General features: G+C 39.9%; 1 protein-coding gene across 8 annotated transcripts in view; it reads left to right on the plus strand.

Annotated features, from left to right (window-relative positions):
• Positions 1-19,836, plus strand: part of PRDM2 (PR/SET domain 2) — a 132,597-nt gene that overhangs the window by 28,581 nt on the left and 84,180 nt on the right. For all 8 annotated transcript variants that reach the window (XM_070384942.1, XM_070384937.1, XM_070384935.1 and 5 more), the window contains 3 exons: positions 6,702-6,819; positions 8,403-8,506; positions 18,170-18,322. In XM_070384942.1, the coding sequence (XP_070241043.1) occupies positions 8,498-8,506; positions 18,170-18,322 (162 nt within the window). In that variant the 5' untranslated portion in view covers positions 6,702-6,819; positions 8,403-8,497. The remainder of the gene's footprint in view (positions 1-6,701; positions 6,820-8,402; positions 8,507-18,169; positions 18,323-19,836) is intronic.

Below are 19,836 nucleotides of genomic sequence, written 5' to 3' on the forward strand. Positions count from 1 at the left end.
CAGAAAGGCAGGTGACATCTTAGTATGATTATAAAAATGGCCCTGACCGTATGGATGCCCAAAAGGGACTTTCCAGGCATCTCCGGGTTGCAGTGATGGTTTAGTAGTGAAAATGTGAACACCTGTATGGGTTTACTTTGGCTCCATGACTCTGTGATTTGGGAAAATTACTTGACTGGGCTCCTCTGAGGCATGGTGTTTGAGAGTCTTGCCCCTGAAGCTGACTGTTGAGGTTTGAATCCTAGCTTTGCCACTTACTCGCTGTGAGCACAGTCAGGTTTCAGTTTCATCTGTAAAATGTGGTTATAGCAGGACCCACAGCTGGCTGGTAGTGTAAAGATTACATGAGGTGCTGCAGAAAGAGCTTGGGATTGTGCCTGGTTAGTACCCTAGGTACTGTCAGTGTTTGCTGTGAATATGGTGAGGACTCTCTGAGGCCATGTGTGGAAAGTGTTTGGTAGTGCACAGCTTGGCCCAGAGGAAGGAGCGAAAGTCCTGGTCCCTGGGCTGCCACCATCCAGCCTGGAAGGTCACCCTTGGTCAGAGGAAGAGTATTACAGGAAAACATAGAGGACCTTTGAGAGGCTCTACAGCAAGGTCAAAACTGGAGACTCCAAATACCTGTGAGGTTTTTTGTGTTAGAAAGCAGAGCAGGAGCAGTTCCTCTGCTGGTAGTCTTGAGGAGGAGGCCTGGGTCAGCTGTGTTAACCGTTGTGTCTTCACTGCCAGCATGTGCCAGCACTCGGGAAGTGTTTATTAGTGACCGAATGATGGGCAGGAGGCTTGTGGCAATTGATTGGGGCAGAGAGGGGATACTCACTTTCTTTGACTTTGAGATAGGAATTTGTGACATAGAATTAAGGAGATCAGTTTATAATTAATAACGACGTAGCTTACTAACTTAATCTTACTATGGTAAATCTGATACTACCATTCCAGATCAGTTCACTGATAACTTGTTTCACTAAGTAGGGAATTCAAGGGTTCTTACGCTTTCTGTTACATAACAGGTAAGTAGAGAATCCTCATAGTTTCCACTGTATTTGTCACAGTGATCAGTGTCAGAAACCTTTGAAATGGGCCTGGGCCTTGATTCTGGGCTATTTCAAATCCTAAAAGATGATGCTGTGAAAGTGCTGCACTCAGTATACCAGAACATTGGAAAACTCAGCAGTGGCCACAGGACTGGAAAAGGTCAGTTTTCATTCCAATCCCAAAGAAAGGCAGTGCCAAAGAATGCTCAAACTACCACACAGTTGCACTCATCTCACACGCTAGTAAGGTGATGCTCAAGATTTTCCAAGCCAGGCTTCAGCAGTATGTGAACTGTGAACTTCCAGATGTTCAAGCTGGTTTTAGAAAAGGCAGAGGAACTAGAGATCAAATTGCCAACATCCATTGGATCATCAAAAAAGCGAGAGAGTTCCAGAAAAACATCTATTTCTGCTTTATTGACTATGCCAAAGACTTTGACTGTGTGGATCACAGCAAACTGGAAAATTCTTCGAGAGATGGGAATATCAGACCGTCTTACCTACCTCCTGAGAAATCTGTATGCAGGTGAAGAAGCAACAGTTAGAACTGGTCATGAAACAACAGACTGCTTCCAAATCAGGAAAGGAGTACAGCAAGGCTATATATTGTCATCCTGCTCATTTAACTTCTGTGCAGAGCACATCATGAGAAATGCTGGACTGGATAAACCACAAACTGGAATCAGCATTTCTGGGAGAAATATCAATAACCTCAGATATGCAGATGACAGCACCCTTATGGCAGAAAGCGAAGAACTAAAGAGCCTCTTGATGAAAGTGAAAGAGGAGAATGAAAAAGTTGGCTTAAAACTCAGCCTTCAGAAAACTAAGATCATGGCATCTGGTCCCATCACTTCATGGCAAATAGATGGGGAAACAGTGGCTGACTTTATTTTTCTGGGCTCCAGAATCACTGCAGATGGTGACTGCAGCCATGAAATTAAAAGATGCTTGTTCCTTGGAAGAAAAGCTATGACCAACCTAGACAGCATATTAAAAAGCAGAGACATTACTTTGCCAACAAAGGTCTATCTAGTCACAGCTATGATTTTTCCAGTAGTGGTGTATGGATGTGAGTTGGACTATAAAGAAAGCTGAGCGCTGAAGAACTGATGCTTTTGAACTGTGCTGTTGGAGAAGACTCCTGAGAGTCCCTTGGACTGCAAGGAAATCCAACTAGTCCATCCTAAAGGAAATCAGTACTGAATATTCATTGAAAGGACTGATGCTGAAGCTGAAACTCCAATACTTTGGCCGCCTGATGCAAAAAACTGACTCATTTGAAAAGACCCTGATGCTGGGAAAGATTGAAGGTGGGAGGAGAAGGGGATGACAGAGGATGAGATGGTTGGATGGCATCATTGACTCAATGGATATGAGTTTGAGTAAACTCTGAGAGTTGGTGATGGACAGGAAGGCCTGGTGTATTGCAGTCCATGGGGTCACAAAGAGTTGGACATGACTGAGTGACTGAACTGAATTGAACTTGATTCTGGGACAGCAGAGATGGGGTCCTGGGAGGCTGTTGGCCCCTCTGGAAGGAGGAGTGTGCAACCTGGCCTCTGCCCCTCTCATTCTGTGTGATTCATGCCTCTCCAGTGGCATTACCCTGCGTCCCTCCCCCGCCACAGCTATGGCCGTTCCACTGTCCCCTGCCCAGCTCTGGACTCGTCAGTCTCTGCCTGTCTGATCCCTGAACTCACCACACTTATTCCTGTCTCAGAAAGGTCCTCTCCTGGCCTGTTTTTCCTGCATGCTGTCACCCAATTTCCTTCTTGCTTCTCGAGAGGTCTCCCATGAGCACTCTGTCTGAAATACCCCCTTTCCTTTCTCCCTTCACTGTGTCATCTTCTCATTCTTGATTTCTCTTCAGAGCATCAGTAGCTACCAAGCACTGTATATCTTTGTTTAATTTTGTCCATCTTCTTCACTAGAGTGACACAGTATTGAGGTATGTGTGATGCTTAAAACATTATTTGGCCCACAGAACGGACTCAGAAATCTTGTAATAAATCGAGACGCTCCAGTGTCTTTTAGACAAAATCAACCTGAGACATAGTCCCAGGCCTGTTATTCTTTAGTGTACGAACCAAGGTTACCCTGTTTTGAGTATAGTGTTACATGTAATATATTTTATATATATTTATATATATATATATAACCCCAGTTTCCCAATTATGGAAATGTTGGGAAGTGAAATTTTCTTTAAAATATGCTTTTATTCCAAAGTTTACTTGTCAAATGATTGCTTGAAATTGAGAGCATGCCACGTTTTCTAAAAAAGAATCCTTATGTTGACCCAGAAATACCTATCTCAAATTCAGGCATGCATAGAGAAAATGCTTTCAGATAGATGACTCAGCTGTGCTTTCCTAGCCTTCTTTTTTCTAAAAAGTTCAAGTTAGCTTGCAAGAATCACTTATTCATTCAAGTATATAAGTGACAAGTGTTTCAGGTCTGCTGCTGAGTATTGGGAATGGAGCATGGAGTAAGGTGGATGCCATCTGTCTTCCCTGCAGTCTGATGGGGGAGGTACAGTAAACATAATTATACAAGCAATTATTTAAAATTGTGATAAGAGCTATGAAGGAAAAATAAGGAAGGAGAGAGGATGGTTCTGTTTAGGCAAGCCATCCTACCTCCTCCTACTTCCAACTTCGTAGAAAATGTTCCCTGCAGTTTCCAGCAGTAAGCACCACAGTGGAGGTTCTGACAGCCGGAGAGGTGAGAGGAAGGCCCTGGAGCTGGCCAGTGTCTGGAAGGAGGTCCTCGGGTTCTCGTTGAGCCCTGTTGTAGTGTGAAGGATACTAAAACAGGAAAAAAGCTTTCCTCTTCTAACTAAAGGAGCCCAAATTAAAAATCATGGATTTGCTGAAGGCAAGTAAGTATGTATATGGGAATTTTTCTTGTTTCTTTTTCCTGTGGTTCTTCTGCTGACGTCCTTTATATTCCCAGGTGTCTCAGAAATTTTAATATAGATGGCCTCCAACTTAGACTCAAGTTACAAATTTGCTGTGGGGATGACCATTCCTCCCTTAGGTTACCATCTCCTGTTGACATTTCTATGGAAATTTGGAGATTTTAGGGCAGAAGTTGTCAGATTGTATTTCAGCAGAATCTTCTCCTTTTGAACTCTTTGCTTTACTGAGGTATAATTGACAAAATTGTAAGATATTTAAACTGTGTACATTGTGGTGGTTCAGTATACCTACACATTGTGAAAGGATTCCTACTGTCCAGTTAATTAACACACCCATCAGCTTGCATATTTCTCTTTTTCTTTCTTTTTGGGAGGAGGAAGCATTTAAGTTCTACTCTCTTAGCAATTTCAGTTCTGTACTACAGTGCTATCAACCAGAGTCACCATGTTTTACATTAGCACCTCAAAGCCGATCTAGCAGAATTTTAACTGTAAACACCACAGTGGTTATAGGCTTGGGCTCTGGGGATAGACAGAGACTCAATTCCTATCCTTGGGCAGCTTGGACCACTTCCTAAGCCTCAATTTCCTCTTGTGTGTGTGTGTGGTAGTGGGGCAAGGAGCTGGGAGGAGGCACTAACAGGGCCTTCCTGTTGGGCTGTCTGGAGTAAACTCGGTCTTGCACACAAGATGGTTAGCACAGTGCCTGAGGCCCAAGGAAGTTCCAGTGCACATTGAGCCTTTAGTAGTTACCGTAATAGTGCCTGGCAGTATCAGTTTGAGTTAGCTGACACACTGTCTTTTCAAAGTTCCTGGGAAGGTTAGATGGTGTCACATCCTTTAAAATCTTTTCTAGGGTTCACTCCGAAAAAGGGGAAGGAAATTCCCACTTATGTACTAACTGGCTATGTGCTAATGACTGTGGCTATGACTTGTTAATATTGTTTAATTTATCCAAGTTAAACATAATTATTATGTAGCCTGGATATCAGTTACCAATGTAATACCTTTTCCCTCTTTTGAAAAATTTAGTCACATTTCCGAAATTCTGGTTTATAGATTAAAATTTTTTAAAAATGAGAGCATTGTATTTAGAAGTGAGAAATTTGTGTGCTAAATTTATTCACACTTTATCTACTAAAAAATACCATAAGATCATTTTCTGGGGCAGTTTTGATATTCCCATGTTTAGGAAGGTGTTGAACTTGTGCTTGGTGATACTGTCAGGACCAAGGCTTAATCAGGCAGGATGGAAGTGTGTGTGCTTCTGGAGAGCATGCACCGTCACATCTGCACTGTCCAGGGAATGATCCCCAGGCCTTATGTGCCCACTTTTGCACATTCCAACTCAAAATAGCAGAGTAGACCTTCACAATGACTTGCTTGTTGTTGTGGGATCTATTTCTTTCCAAGCAGCCTGTTGATATATATATATATATTTTTTTTTAAGTTGAAATGCTAGGAGTACAGAAATTCGAATGATACTCTCTTCTTGGCACAAAGCATTCTTAAAACTACAAGATCTTCACTGTGGGAAAATTAATCACTTTATCTTGGAGTTTGCTGCTTCCCTGGTGGCACAGAGAGACAGGAAAGAACCTGACTGTGATACAGGAGACCTGGGTTTGGTCCCTGGATTGGGAAGATCCTCTGGAGAAGGGAATGGCAACCCACTCCAGTATTCTTGCCTGGAGAATCCCATGGACAGAGGAGCCTGGCAGGCAACGGTCCCTGGAGTTGCAAGGAGTCGTACATGACTGTGTGACTGAAACTTCCACTTTGCTGTTTGCCTATGTTGGTTCCTTTGAAAGTCCTTCAGAAATATTTCCCTCTGCAAAGTGAAATAAAGAACATTCAGACTACAAAACCTATCATTCTTAGCAGGGTCGTGATCTGCACGTCAGTTCTTTAGGGTTTATGTGGTGCCAGTTAATAGCCACCTGATCTTCCTTTGATTTGAAAGTTAGTTTTAGAATAACAGTCATGATCAATGAGTTGACTCGGTTCTCCCCTTTCTATTCCCTTAGATTTCTATTTTTTTTCTATTCCTTTAGATACAAATCTAATAGAAATTTATTTAATATTTACAATGAATTTTTGCATATACTTAGTAATTTCTAAATTCTCTATTTCTCTGAGACTGTAATTTTGTGGAGATGTTGCTGTTTAGTTACTTGGTGTACGGTGATACAGTACTGTTTCCTGGAAAGGTCACACTTCTGTGGAGGGCCCAAAATAAATTGTAGTGTTCTTGCTGGAAATTGTCAAGCTTTTGTTGCTGGAGGAATGAAAGCATGGATGGGATGGGGGTCCAGTTGGCTGGCATGGCCTTTACAGCATGTGCCAAAAGTGTTCACTTAAATAGAGAGTGTTAATTTTTTTTTTAACATCCTAAGATGCTGATGGTAGTCTTTGATTTAAAAGTAAGCTTAAGATGTAATTTGCTACCAGATTCTGTGGGAGATTAAAACAGTATGGTGCCGAAGGTTTACATAGTTTTAAAATGGTCACAGGTGGCTGGAGCAAACGAACACAGACATGCTTGAAGGTTACAGTGGTTTCCTTTGGAGACTTACAAGCAAAAAAGCACCTCCTGAAATGCTTGACATCATCGTTTTAGTCTGGCTTGCCAGCTTTAGGTTTCCCTTACATTTTTGCATATTTGTTTATTGGACCAGAAAAAAAAAGTCAAAACAGAACTGGGTTTTCTTCTTTTTGCTATTATTCTTCTGTTTCTTAACTTGCAGAACGCAGCTGAGCCTGTGGTAGCCACGGAGACCCTGGCCGAGGTACCTGAACATGTGCTTCGAGGACTTCCGGAGGAAGTGAGGCTTTTCCCATCTGCTGTTGACAAAACTCGGATTGGTGAGTGCTAGGTTCAGGGGAGGAGAGGGCAGGGAGAGTGGGCTGTGGCCAGGCTTCCTCTGGGGGCTTCTCAGGTGGGGAGCTCACTCCAAAAGCAACACATCTATACTCTTGGCTTGTTTTGAAGAGTTTGTTTTCCAGTTAAGAATGCAGGGTGGACAGGAACACCTTCACATGCACCCACCCTCCTTCGTGACTCAGCCTGAGCAGCCCCTTCCTCTGTGTCTCCCCAGGGCTCTTCTTCCCACAGAATGTATTCTGCCTCTGATTTCACTGTGATTTGAGTGTGATGATGGTATTATATTTATTTCATTATTTTGTATTTGTTTTCATATCCATCACTTGCATTGATCGTGAGTGCCTTCATTTCTTATTTATCTTCATGCCTCCAGTAACTGACGCTCTTCATGGGCCTCAGTGGGTATTTGAGTGAATGATGAGTGTGTCCCAATGCTTCTTGCTAGAATTTCTTGTTGAATATAGCCAAGCTTTTTTGTATTGAGTCTTGTTTTTGTGTTCTAATCTTTAGATAGAAGGCTAAGGAAATAAGTTACAAAAGTTAGAGTACAGTCTTAGAAGAAATCATGTTTATGTCCTGTTTTCTTTTTTTAAAGATGTTCTTCTGATATTCTGATATATATGTGTGTGAATAAACTTTTAATAAATGCTTTTCCTAATTCTCGTTGAAAATTATTCAGTGAGTAATTTGTTCATGAAAGTGGTTGATTTTATCTCTCCACTAATTAGTTATTAGCTGGGATATCAAATGGAATTCATAGCAGACTTACAGGTGGTAGAATTAGTTCATCATAGCTGAGCCACTGGCTGAGACCACAGCCTTCATCTATACATGAGGAAATTGAGCCCAAAAGGTAAGGGAACATGTTCAAAGCAGTGCTGTCAGTAGAAGATACCGTGGCACTGGGTCCATTGACTAGGGCGTCTCCTGCTGTTCACCCACTGCTTCTGCATCTTGTTTGCCTTATGGTCACTGTGAAGACTGTAGAAATACCCCTGAGAATACCACAAAGCAGTATACATCTTGGTTGTTTTAAACTCTGAAGAGTGAGTTAAGCTTTCAGGAAACATAGCAGAGAGCAAACAAACTTCGAAAATATTTACTACAGGGCACTATGTTTCTAACTGTTTAAGGGTTTTTCTTTTTCTTTTTTTTTTGACAATTTGAAATCTGTAGAAAAGGAGAAAGAGGAACTTTGCATTTTTACTGCATTTGATATTTTTTCTCTTAATTGTTGTGATTATCTCTTCTCCACGTGTTTGTGATTATGCTATCTGGGTAATTTTACATGTAAAAATTAAAAAAAAAACCATAAGATAATCTTTCCTGCTTATAAAACAATATAGATTCTTTACAGGCTATTAGGAAAATACAGAAGACTGTTAAGAAGAAAAATAAAAATCCCCTTTGAATACTTGATTTAATTTGATTTTCTGTGATCTCAGTTAACATTGTTTTGCTTTTAGAGTGACTAGTCTTTTCAGTATTTTGTGAAACTGAATTGCTTTTAGTGCTTTAGTCTTTAACCACAATGCATTGTGAAACTGTTGGTTTTATTTTCTAGGTGTCTGGGCCACTAAACCAATTTTAAAAGGCAAAAAGTTTGGGCCATTTGTTGGTGACAAGAAAAAAAGATCTCAGGTTAAGAATAATGTATACATGTGGGAGGTAAGAAATGATCCTTGTCCTTTGCTTATCAGAGTTCAATACATTTTTAAAGGATTTGAAAGGATTTATTTTAAAGGATTTATCTTCTCAGGATTTGACCTTCTGAAATTAATCAGTCAACTTAACATGTTCTTTAAAATAAAGAATAGTTTTAATAGAAAATGTGTTTCCTTGGATACAGATTGCTGTTTACATTTGTAGTTTGAAAGTGCTTTGCTGTCTTCGACAATAAATGTCAAATTGGTGTTTTATTTGCCTTGTTCAGGTTGCTTTGCTTTGCTTTGCAGCTAAGAGTTTGGTCTACCACTTTATAGGCTTGCAGACGAACGCCAGTAAAAGACACACCAAGGTGGCTACTAATATCAATAAAGTATAGTTAGGATCTTTTCTGTCATTTAGAAAGTAATCTCTGTGTTGCTGAAACATTCAGAGTTGGACATTCTTAGCACACTGTGTATTTATATAGTTGTTGTTGTCTAGTCCCTAAGGAGTGTCCAACTTTTTTGCTACCTCATAGACTGTAGCCCACCAGGCTTCTCTGTCCATGGGATTTCCCAGGTAAGAATACAGGAGTGGGTTGGCATTTCCTTCTCCAGGGAGTTTCCCTGACCCAGGGATGGAACCTGCATCTCCGGCATTGGCAGGCGATTCTTTACTACTGAGCCACCTGAGAAGCCATGTTTGTATAGTGGTTTGACTTTTTAGAAAGGCTTTCATTCTGTTCGTTTCACATTCTCTCAATGATCCTGGAAGATGGGGAGCGTTCACACACTCCTTATGCGGGGAAGCTGTCTAGACCAGAGGGAGTGGCTCCCTTCTTGGGCACACGTGCAGAGAGTGTTGTCAGAGCAGAACCACAACCCCCATGTGTCCTGCTGCCTGACAATAAGGCAGTTAGAAATGTTTCATTGGTTTGGTGGTGGTGGTGTAGTCACTAAATTGTGTCCGACTCTTGCAACTTCATGGACCTGCCAGGCTCCTCTGTCTGTGAGATTTCCCAGGCAAGAATACTGGAATGGGTTGCCGTTTCCTTCTCCAGGGTATCTTCCCCATTCAGGGGTCGAACCTGGTTGGATTGAACCTAGGTTGGCTGTGTTGCAGTCCGTCTCCTGCATTGCAGCTGGATTCTTTTACCGACTGAGCCAGGGTTCAAATCCTGCCTTTGTGACCTGGGTAGGGCCCTTAACCTTTGGGCCCTAAAACCCTCCATTTAAAAATGGGGAGAATTAAAAATAATCTCATGAAGAAAGCTGTGAAGATAAAAATATCTTATTATTGTTTCTTAAAGAGTTGCCTATGAATTAAGCATTTCTATTAAATTTAATTCCAATCAGCAGCCTCCATGAAACTCCTCAGGTTCTTGTAGAACTCAGTGGCATGACTCCCAGCCAGAGAAGTTTTTTTGGTGGTGAGGAAAAGCATTCCTGTCAGATTGTCTTAGGTGGAAATCACATCTGTTTCACTTGTAAACATATAAAAGCCTAAAAATAAAATTCGCCTGGGAAATGTCTGGAGACAGTTTTAGTCAAGAAGTTCTGTGGTGTTTGTCCGTCTGTGGTATGTTGCTCTTTTTCTCAGTGCTGTGAACAGTGTTTCTTGCCTTGAGAATTCTAAGTTTCTCTCAGTAATTTTGAGAGTTTCTCTGAATCCCTTATAATAAATACAGTGATATTTAACCCAAGGGGACTTAGGAAATGGTGATTTACCATGGGAGTAATTACTTTGTTATTTCACAACTTTCAAGTTAAAAGAGTGCTGTATTTGTGGAAAAAATGCCCAACCAAAAAAAAAATTTAATTATTCAAGATAATGGCCAAATGCTTAAAAATGTCTTAACCACAAAATTATGTTCCAAAATAAACTGTATTTTTAATTTTAGAAGTTTCACAAGGGAAACCAACAGACATGCTTTATCAGGTTAGCATTCATCCTGGTGAGGAACCAGAGAACACCTACTCTAGTTCTGTGTGTATCTAAGGTTGAGCAAGTGTCATTAATATTAAACCTAAGTTTGTGGTACCTGCTTTACTCAACAATTTGATATTGTTGGGCATTTTATATAAGTTACTAATAGTGCCTTTTGTAAATTAGGTTTCATTTGCCTTGAAATTCCTAAAGTATGAATTCGTAGTAGCTTGTTTAAAAAGTATAATTTGGAGCCATGATGTATTAGATATTAGCGATTCAGTTTTTCCTGTTAACTTGTTAACATCCCATTGTTAATTTAAGATACTTCTCCTTATGTTCTGCCATAGTTGGGATTCTTTATAAAACTGCCAGTTCTTGTTACTCAGGTTTAAAGATTTAGTTCTTGTCAAGGCTGGATTTTCTTCCCTGCAATTAAAAAAAAAAAATTTGGATGTTGTTCACATGGTTTCAACTCTGAGGTCTATAGTCCATATAGAAACCTCTAAATCTTTTTGCTCTGTTAAAATAGAAGTAGATATATTTGACATACACATGTGGAAGTATGTATTTGGCAAAGTATAGGAAACAAAAATTATAATGTACATATTTCTTATAAAGAAAATAAAAATCCAGGTAAAATTTAGTGTTTCCCCATTAACTTATTCTAACTTTGGTGTTATCCTCTGACTTGCATCAGAATGCCTCCTCTTAATGTCACAGATACTGCTTATCATTAAAATCTCATTTGGCATTTGTTCTTCCATTAAAGCCCCTTAAGACCAGTTTATCTTTTAGCAACCTGGTCTTTTGCCTCCACTGGAACTCCATGAGAAAGTGTTAAATTGCTTTTCTTGAGCCTTTGACTATCTTATGCAGCCTTCAGTCCTCTAAGTTTCCACTGAAAGCATGCTATTATATCAGAAATAACAGGAGAGAAACAGGAGAGTATCCTCAGGGTGAATGCATGGAACGTCAGGTTCTGGAAAGAGGAGAGTACTCTGTGGTCAGTTCCTGGTGGGGAACTGCTGGCAGGCCAAACACTGGACTTCATGTACCCCACCACCGCCACACACACATACACACACACACACACACACACACTGAGCAATGTGCAGTATTCTGAAGCCTTTCACATTCACTTCTGTGGGGCTTAGATTGTTTCTAATGAATAGAACTTTTGTTTTAATATGTATTTTTAAGAACAGCCTTTAGTTTTTAGATTACTTTAGGTTAACAGGAAAATTGAGCAGAAAGTTGAGTTGCTGTATCTCCTTCTCCCCCCTGCCCCCACCTCCATGAGACATGCACACACAGCTTCCCTCACTGGCTTCATTTCCACCAGAATGGGTTATTTGTTACAGCGGACACACCATTATTGCCCAGAGTCCATGGTTTACATTAGGGGCCACTCATGGTGTTGTACCTTCTAATAAGCCTTTTTTAAATTATAAAAGTAATATATGGTCATTGCAAAATAATATAAACAGAAAATTATAAATGAGAAAGTAAAAATCACGTGTCAACACCATGGTGTGCATTCTGTTAACTCTGCCTCTTTGCCTCTTGTTTTTCTTCTGTCTCACACAGGTACCTATACAAACACCATATCTAGACATTTCATACACAGTTAAGATCAAACCGTATATGTATGCAGTTTGTAACATGCTTTTGTATCTTAATATGTTATAGATGTGTACATGTCAAATGTATATCCCTCGTCAAATGCTTATCCACGTCATTATTTCTTATAGCTACCTAGAATTCCATTGTATCCTTCCACTGTTAAACCAGTGGACATTTAAGTAGTTTTAATCTTTGCATGATATTAATAATTCTTTGGAAGAGAAGGATTGGGAGTTTGGGATTCGCAGATGCTAGTATAGGATCAGAGAACAAGGTATACTTACTGTGTGGGAGAGGGCACTATATTCAATATAATGAAAAAGAATATACTTATGTGTATAACTGAATCAATTTGCTGTACCAGCAGAAATGAACACAGCACTGTAAGTCATCTCTACTTCCATAATATTAAAAAAGAAACCCAAATTCTTCCAAGTATGAAACTAACTGTATATACATATTTGCTCACTTGTCTGGTTATCTTCTTAAGATAAATTCCTAGAAGTATAATTGTTGAGTCAAAAGTTATGTACATTTTAAGTTTCGGTAAATTTTCCTAACACCTCAAAAGGGATTGCACTAATTTATATAGCCACCAGGGGTGAATATTCCTTTTTAGCTTTTTAAAACCAGCGTTGTTGATGTTTTTGATAGTTTTTTCCCCTCTTTCTTATTGATGAAAACTGATAGTCCACTGCTTTGATTTGAATGTTACTCTTCAGGCAACAAATTTTGAGTCCAGATAGTAGAGAGAAGAAATAGAATTGCATTTCAATTAAAATTGATAGAGAATTTATTTCTGTATAATGAGACTTTAAATATTGAATAGTTTTTTTTTCAGAAGTGAAAACAAACTTTTTATCATTCAGCACTGTTATGATCAGATACTAACAAGCAGATTTCATAATTTTTGCTATCTCAGTTCTTCTAATTTCAAAGTATTTCTAATTTAAAAATGGACAAAACTATAAAAGAGAATAGAGAAGTCACCCAGCTGATTCTGTAGACCCTTTTGTCAGAAAGTACCACTCAGCTCTTACTGCTCCTTTCCAACTCCTACACCATGCAGAATGTCCTAAGAAAAGACCTAGCTCATGGGGGAAATCCAACCTGCCATCTGTTTTTGCAGTCTAAGAGTTGAGAATGGTTTTTACGTTTTCAAGTGGTTTAAACAAAGATCAAGTGTTTTTTGACACATGAAAAGTATATGAAATTCAAACTTCAGTTCATTAATAAAGTTTTGTTGGAGCACAGCAATGTTCATTTGTTTACATATTGTCTGTGGCTGCTTTTGCCCTGTAGTGGCCAAGTTGAGCAGTTGTGACTGAGACCGTATGGCTTGTAAAACCGAAAATACTTCCTAGCCCTTTGCAGAAAGTCTGCTGAGCCCATGTCTATGTGTGTAAGAGAGAGGGAGTGAACGTGGTGATGTCTGGGGTCTTAGGTTTACTGTGAAGCAGTGTGATTAATAGAAGGGCAAAGATTTTGAACCTGTTACTTAAAAGTGGGCTAGCCATAGAGTTGTTTGTCACAGAAACTGCTGTACCAGTGTTATTCTTCTCTTAGTACCTTCAGGAGGGTGGGGATGTTGAAGTACAGAGAATTAAGCCATTTTTCTGAATAAGTGAACTTGTTACTAGATTGACAGCGTGTTAATGGTGCAAGGAGAAAATTGAGAGTTTATTTACTTATTTAACCCCTCTTTGTTAAGCTTACCATGTGGCAGGCACTGTCCTCAGTTCTGGAGCACTGAGCTTGGCATATAATACTTGTGGTATTATATAGACGAATGACAATACCATGGGGATTTTTGTTTGTGAAATAAAGAATACCAGAAACACCCTAAATCTTCCCACAGATGACAGATCTGAAAGCAGGTGGCCTGCCTGGGGTTCTGAAACTGTCAGTCAGGATGCCCAGGTTTCATGGTTGCCTGTTCGGTGATCTTCCCACTAGCAGAGTCTACCTAGAGAGTCTTAGTCTTTGGCATGTTGTGGACCCCTTCGAAAATCTCCCCAGCAAATATACAAATGTACATAAACACAGAACATTTTGCGTACGATTTCTAGGGTTATATGAAATTTTTAAATGGCTCAGTGGTAAAGAATCTGCCTGCAATGCAGGACACATGGGTTCGATCCCTGGGTCGGGAAGATCCCCTGGAGAAGGAAATGGCACCCCACTCCAGTACTCTTGCCTGGAAAATCCCATGGACGGAGAAGCCTGGTAGGCTACAGTCCATAGGGTTGCAAAGAGTCGGACACAACTGCAACTTCACATTCAACTTTCACTTTCTTCACTTTGTAAACAGAGACTATTTACAGAGGAAAAACTATTGATTATATGGAAGTATCTCTCCTTAGGATCAAGTCAGCTAAGTATTTCTCGGTCTTTATAAGGATGTGGAAATAGATTTGTTATGTGACATTGTTGATTTAGAGCTGGGGTGTGAGTTGGACCTGCCTTGGCACTGTCTTTACCTGAAAGGACAAGAGTCTCACTCTCCTGTCGTGGCCCACCCTCACTTCATGGTGTGGTGGTACATGTGCAGTCTCGTAACTTGCACATATATTGAGCGTAATTCTGTCACATTTTAGAGATAAGTTCTGTGTATCAGTCGCTGAAGTTAACTTTGGTTGGAAACCAGTTGGGATTCCAACTAAGGTAGAAATTGCATGAAAACATTTTCATCCCAGTTCCAATTACAAGTGAGACTCAGTGAACATGAGAAGGAAGATGTATGTGTGATGATGATGACAGTGATGGGAAGAGGATGGGAGTGTGAGCCTGGCATTCAGCAGAGCGTGGCTGCCTTCCTAGCCTGCTCTCCCCACCCTCTTCCCTTTTTACTTAGAGATTACACTAAATTAGTGGAGGGAAGGTAGAAAATTCAGATAAGCAGAAGAGGGAAAATGAAAATTATGAAGAATCCCATTTTCCGAGGAAACCATTAATAACATATTCATGCATTTAGATTTCAGATCATTTTTCTCTTCATGTATTCATATGTTTAAGCCATATTTTTTATAAATGGCTTTATTCAATCATCAGTGTATTATGACTGTCTTTTCTACTGATTATTTATATTTCTACATCTTCTGGTCATCTTTTTCTCCTAATTATAGAGATAATATGTGTTTACTACTGAGAAAATTCTTAAGAAATACAAAGATTACAGAAAGTAAAAGTTTCCATATCAGTCAGTCATTCATACAACAGTATTTTTTAAGTTCTCTCTAGTATTCCACTATATTCCAGTATTACCATACTGAGCTAATCTGTGGTGTTCTCCATTTCACAATGAGTCTATGGTAAACCACACTGCTGTGGACATCTTTGTACCTACATCTTGGTGTGATTGCCTAATATCTCATGAGAATAAATTCCTAAAAGTGTATATGCTGATTAAAGTATGTGCATTTTAAAGTTCTTTAGTCAGTATTGCTTAGTTTGATCCAAAAAAAGATACCAATTTATTCTCTGATCAGCATTTTGGGAGAATTTCTGCTTTCTAATTCTGTGGGTTTTTTTTTTTTTCTCCTTAAAAAACAATTTTTAACCATTTTGCGAGTTTAAAAAATTACTTATTTTTGATTATTAGGTAAATTTACTTTTTTTCCTTGAGATTTTGGCCATGTGTATTTCTTTGTGAATTACTAGTTCGCAAATTAAAAAAAATTGAAGTGTTCATCTTTTCTATAAAATTGAGCATTTTAGTTTAAGTGTGACTTAGTAGATTCCTTAGTCTTTTTTGTAACAAAATGAGCTCTACATAAAAACTTTACTCAAGTGGAACACCTTGCTCTTTGCAAGGGTCATTATTGACCTGCGAGCCAGGAAATTGTGGCACAGTCTTATTGTTATCCTCCAGGTGGTAGGTAGACGCTTGTTACTTCTCTCCAGGTGCCTTGGACTGTGTGGGATTTTCCAGCACCATCTCTGCAGTGTTGTAGCTGTGTCAGTATGTGCATGGGAGTGTGTGGGGACTCTGCTGTCTCCTATGATAAATCAAAACAAGACTTTTCATCCCTAAGTTATTAAAAAGTAGGTAACGTGTATGGACTGACACTCTTTAAAGACCAACTAAATATTCCCATTTTTGTTATTTTATCATACTGGCAAACTTGGCAAAAGTATCTCATAAGCATTTTAAAGCACTTTAAATTATTTTGGTGTGTGAAGTTTAAATTTTGTGTTGTGATTCTGTCTCTTCCACACATACCACTTGGGGCTGCACTTTCTCTTTGTTTTCAAGGGTGAAGTGTGTGTGTGGCTGCTTGTGTGTGCGTGAGCCGAGAGTGAGTGTGACAGTGAGTTTGAAAAGGAGTCAAATGTGACCTGTAGCCTCTTTTCAGGTGGTGCAGAGAGGTTAAAGTAAACAACCAGCTGCTGAATAAACTCACTGTGGGTTCTTACAGAATAGTGAAAATACTCTCCTTGACATTTTGTGGGGAGTAAATAAAGTAACTGCAAAGCACTTTCTAGCATGATCCTTGTCGTGTAGGTGCTCATTAAATGACAATTACACATTTGTATATGATAATATCATTTCATTAATCTCATAGTTATTTGTTGAGAGCCTACTCTCTGCCAGGCACTGGGCAAAGTCTTAGAGGTACTACAGGGAATGCAAAGACTCAAATGTTTTCTCATGAAGCTAATACTCTGGTGTGGGGAAATAGTTACTAAGTAGGAAAATAGGAGCATAAGTACCATGAAGAAAAATAAATCAGGAGATGACTAGATAACTGGGGGTGCTGATGGGAAGAGAAGGCTTCATAGTTTTAGCTGGGATGGTCAAGGAAGGCACTGATAAACAGAGGTCAAGCAGCACTGGGATTAAGGCCATCTTTAGTACTCACCAAGTGAGTGACTTTGGGAAAGTTATATAATCTTTGATCCTTAATTGCCACATGTGGCAAAAAGGGGTAATAACCTGATGCATAAGGTTAAATGAGATAATATGGAAAGCATGCAGCATTATGCCAGATGTGTAACCCCTAGCAGGAAGAAAGTGTTGTTCATGGCCAGTAAGGTGGTCGTCGCCCTGGCAGTCCTGGGCTGGGAGACAGGCATGCCCAGAAGAGCCAAGAGTTGGGGCTTTGTTCCTGAAGGAAAGAAACCTGCAGTAAACAAACAGTGTTTAATGTGAAAAGAAGACATGAGCGGTGAGGGTCTTGACTGTAGGAAAGAAATGGAAGCATCAAGATTCTCTCCTTTCTTCCGAAGGAGAAAGTAGAAGACTCATTTCTTTTGCTTTGTTTTTGACAGACTGTCACCATTTGATTCTATTTCAGTGCCTAATCAAGTGTTTTACAGTCTAAATTTGGGAAAGTAGAACCTAGATGTATGTATGTCTGTATCTACAAAGTAAGAAACAGCTGCTCAATAGACTCTCTTTAAATGAAGGAATGAGAGCCAGAGGCTTCTAGGAGGAGCAGTTGATGGACAGTGGATGATCAGGGACGGCTTCTGTCTTGCAAGTGTGGAGTTGATCTGACTCCTCAAAAACAGGTCGGGATTTTGGTCTTGTTTCAGAAGGAAACTGGTATTTCCCAGAATACAGATTGTCTAGGGAGAGAAGTATTTAAGGTCAACAGAGTCTGCAGAAGAAGCATCATGCCCTGTCACCCACATCAGGTTCACACTGCATGCTTCCTTACTGAAATTTCTGTCAGCACTGCAGCAAAGGCACCTGCGGAGCTGTGGACCCCAGCAGGACTGGGCCCCACTCTCGAATTGCTGAACAGCCCAGGAGGCTCAGGGCATTTGGGTGCTGAGGAGCACTGCTGCAGGCTCACACTTGCTCTGTTACATGGAGAGGAGAGCTATCATTAGGCTTCATGTTCGTGTTTGCGAAGGATTTGGAGACCATCAAGCACATTTATTATATAGCACATAAAGTTTAGGAGAAAAAAATTACATCCAAATAGAAAAATAACTAATGAGGATTATATAATTTGGGACCTCAGTTTTCATTTTTATTTTCCTTTTTTATGCTGATTATTCTGTTGATGTGAAATGCTTTATGGAGTACTTCCATATAATGAACAGGAATTGTCTTAGAAGTTGAAAATGGAAACATTTAAAAGATACCCCTATTTTAACAGCTGTCCTTTTCCCCCATCCAAGGTCTATTACCCAAATTTGGGATGGATGTGCATTGATGCCACCGATCCAGAGAAGGGGAACTGGCTGCGCTATGTGAATTGGGCTTGCTCAGGAGAAGAGCAAAATTTATTTCCACTGGAAATCAACAGGGCCATTTACTATAAAACTTTAAAGGTAAGAGTGTTAGAATTAGTCTGCTGTTAGATACTCTACATGCATTTCTTCAAATGCTGTCCTTAGTCATGGCTATCAGTAACGACTTTGCAGACCTTGAAAGGGTTATATTTGAAAGGGATTCACCACCCTGAAAGGTCTGTGTTTTAATTATACAGTTGCCACTGCTTATGTGAGGAAGGGCACTAAAGCATGAAGATTGTGTTAAGTAATTATACACGGCATCTTTATTGATACTGATGAGTTAAGCATGTGGCAGATACTTCTCTCCTCTTAAGACACAAGTGCACTGGGAGCTGTCTGACGGGCCAGTTTATCTAACTGTATGAAACTCAGCAGCTCCAGCGGTTCTGTTAAAGAAAACACATTCTTAGTCTTCAGTCTAGTGTAGCTTTGGATTAGCTTTTCTTTTGCCTAAATCTTTGTAATATAAGTGTATTTATTAATTATTTTTGGCTGTGCTGGGTCTTTGTCACTGCTCAAGCTTCTCTTTTGTCACAGTGAGCGGGGGCTACTCTCTAGTTGCAGTGTAGGCTTTTCACTGTGTGGCTTCTCTTGCTGCAGAGCATGGGCTGTAGCACGTGCAGACTTCTGTAGTTGCAGCACGTGGGCTCAGGAGTTGTGGCTCCCGGGTTCTGGAGCACAGGCTTAATGGTTGTGGCACGCGGGCTTAGTTGGTCCATGGCATGTGGGATCTTCCCAGATCAGGGACTGAACCTGTGTCTCCTGCTTTGGCAAGCAGATTCTTTACCACTGAGCCACCAGGGAAGCCCCGTCGTTTCCCTGAATTTTATTCAGAATGAAAATTACACAGAACATGTTTCTTACTTCTGGTAAAGTTTTATTTGGAGACATTAATAGTGGAGATGAAAAAAAGAGGAAAATCATTTTTTAGAGTTTGTGGTGAGGTCAGAGGTCACTGAGTACATTCAGGAAAGTTAGAATTTGGAAGGGTTGTTATCTCTGCAACAAGCAAGCCCACATCTGTCTCCCTCATTTCCATGTTCTCCTGGAAGGCAAATCTGCACTCATCGTACAGGGAAATGTTCCCAAAGGCCGAGTCTTGAAGCTATAAAGAGAGAGGATTGTTGCTCTTTGCGTTCTGGATTAGATATGTTTACTAAAATTGCTGCAAGGCAAGTTTTTCTTTATTCACTTACTTTCATTAAAAATGACATAGATTGTAGGCCAGTCCTTGAAAAAAATTAATCTCCATGGAGCTGAAAACTCTTTTATGAGCAAGCATTTAAGATGATGGTCATCTTCGCAGCATGCTGAGTTTTGACTGTATCTCGCACTAGAACTTGGCAAGTTATCTTAGAGCTGTTTAGTTTTCCTTTGCTTTCCTTTGTATTTTTCCCTGTTGGCTTTAGCCAACAGGGTTGTCCTTTTTCTCATCTAAACCCACATTCTTACTTCTAGTTCCTGCAGGAAATACTTCTTTGTAGTACTTTCTTATTTAAAACTTCTGTAACCTTCTTTCCCATTTTCTTTCTGCTGGATGATTTTTCTGG

Source organism: Bos mutus, chromosome 16 (assembly GCF_027580195.1).
Source record: "Bos mutus isolate GX-2022 chromosome 16, NWIPB_WYAK_1.1, whole genome shotgun sequence".
NCBI lineage: Eukaryota > Metazoa > Chordata > Mammalia > Artiodactyla > Bovidae > Bos > Bos mutus.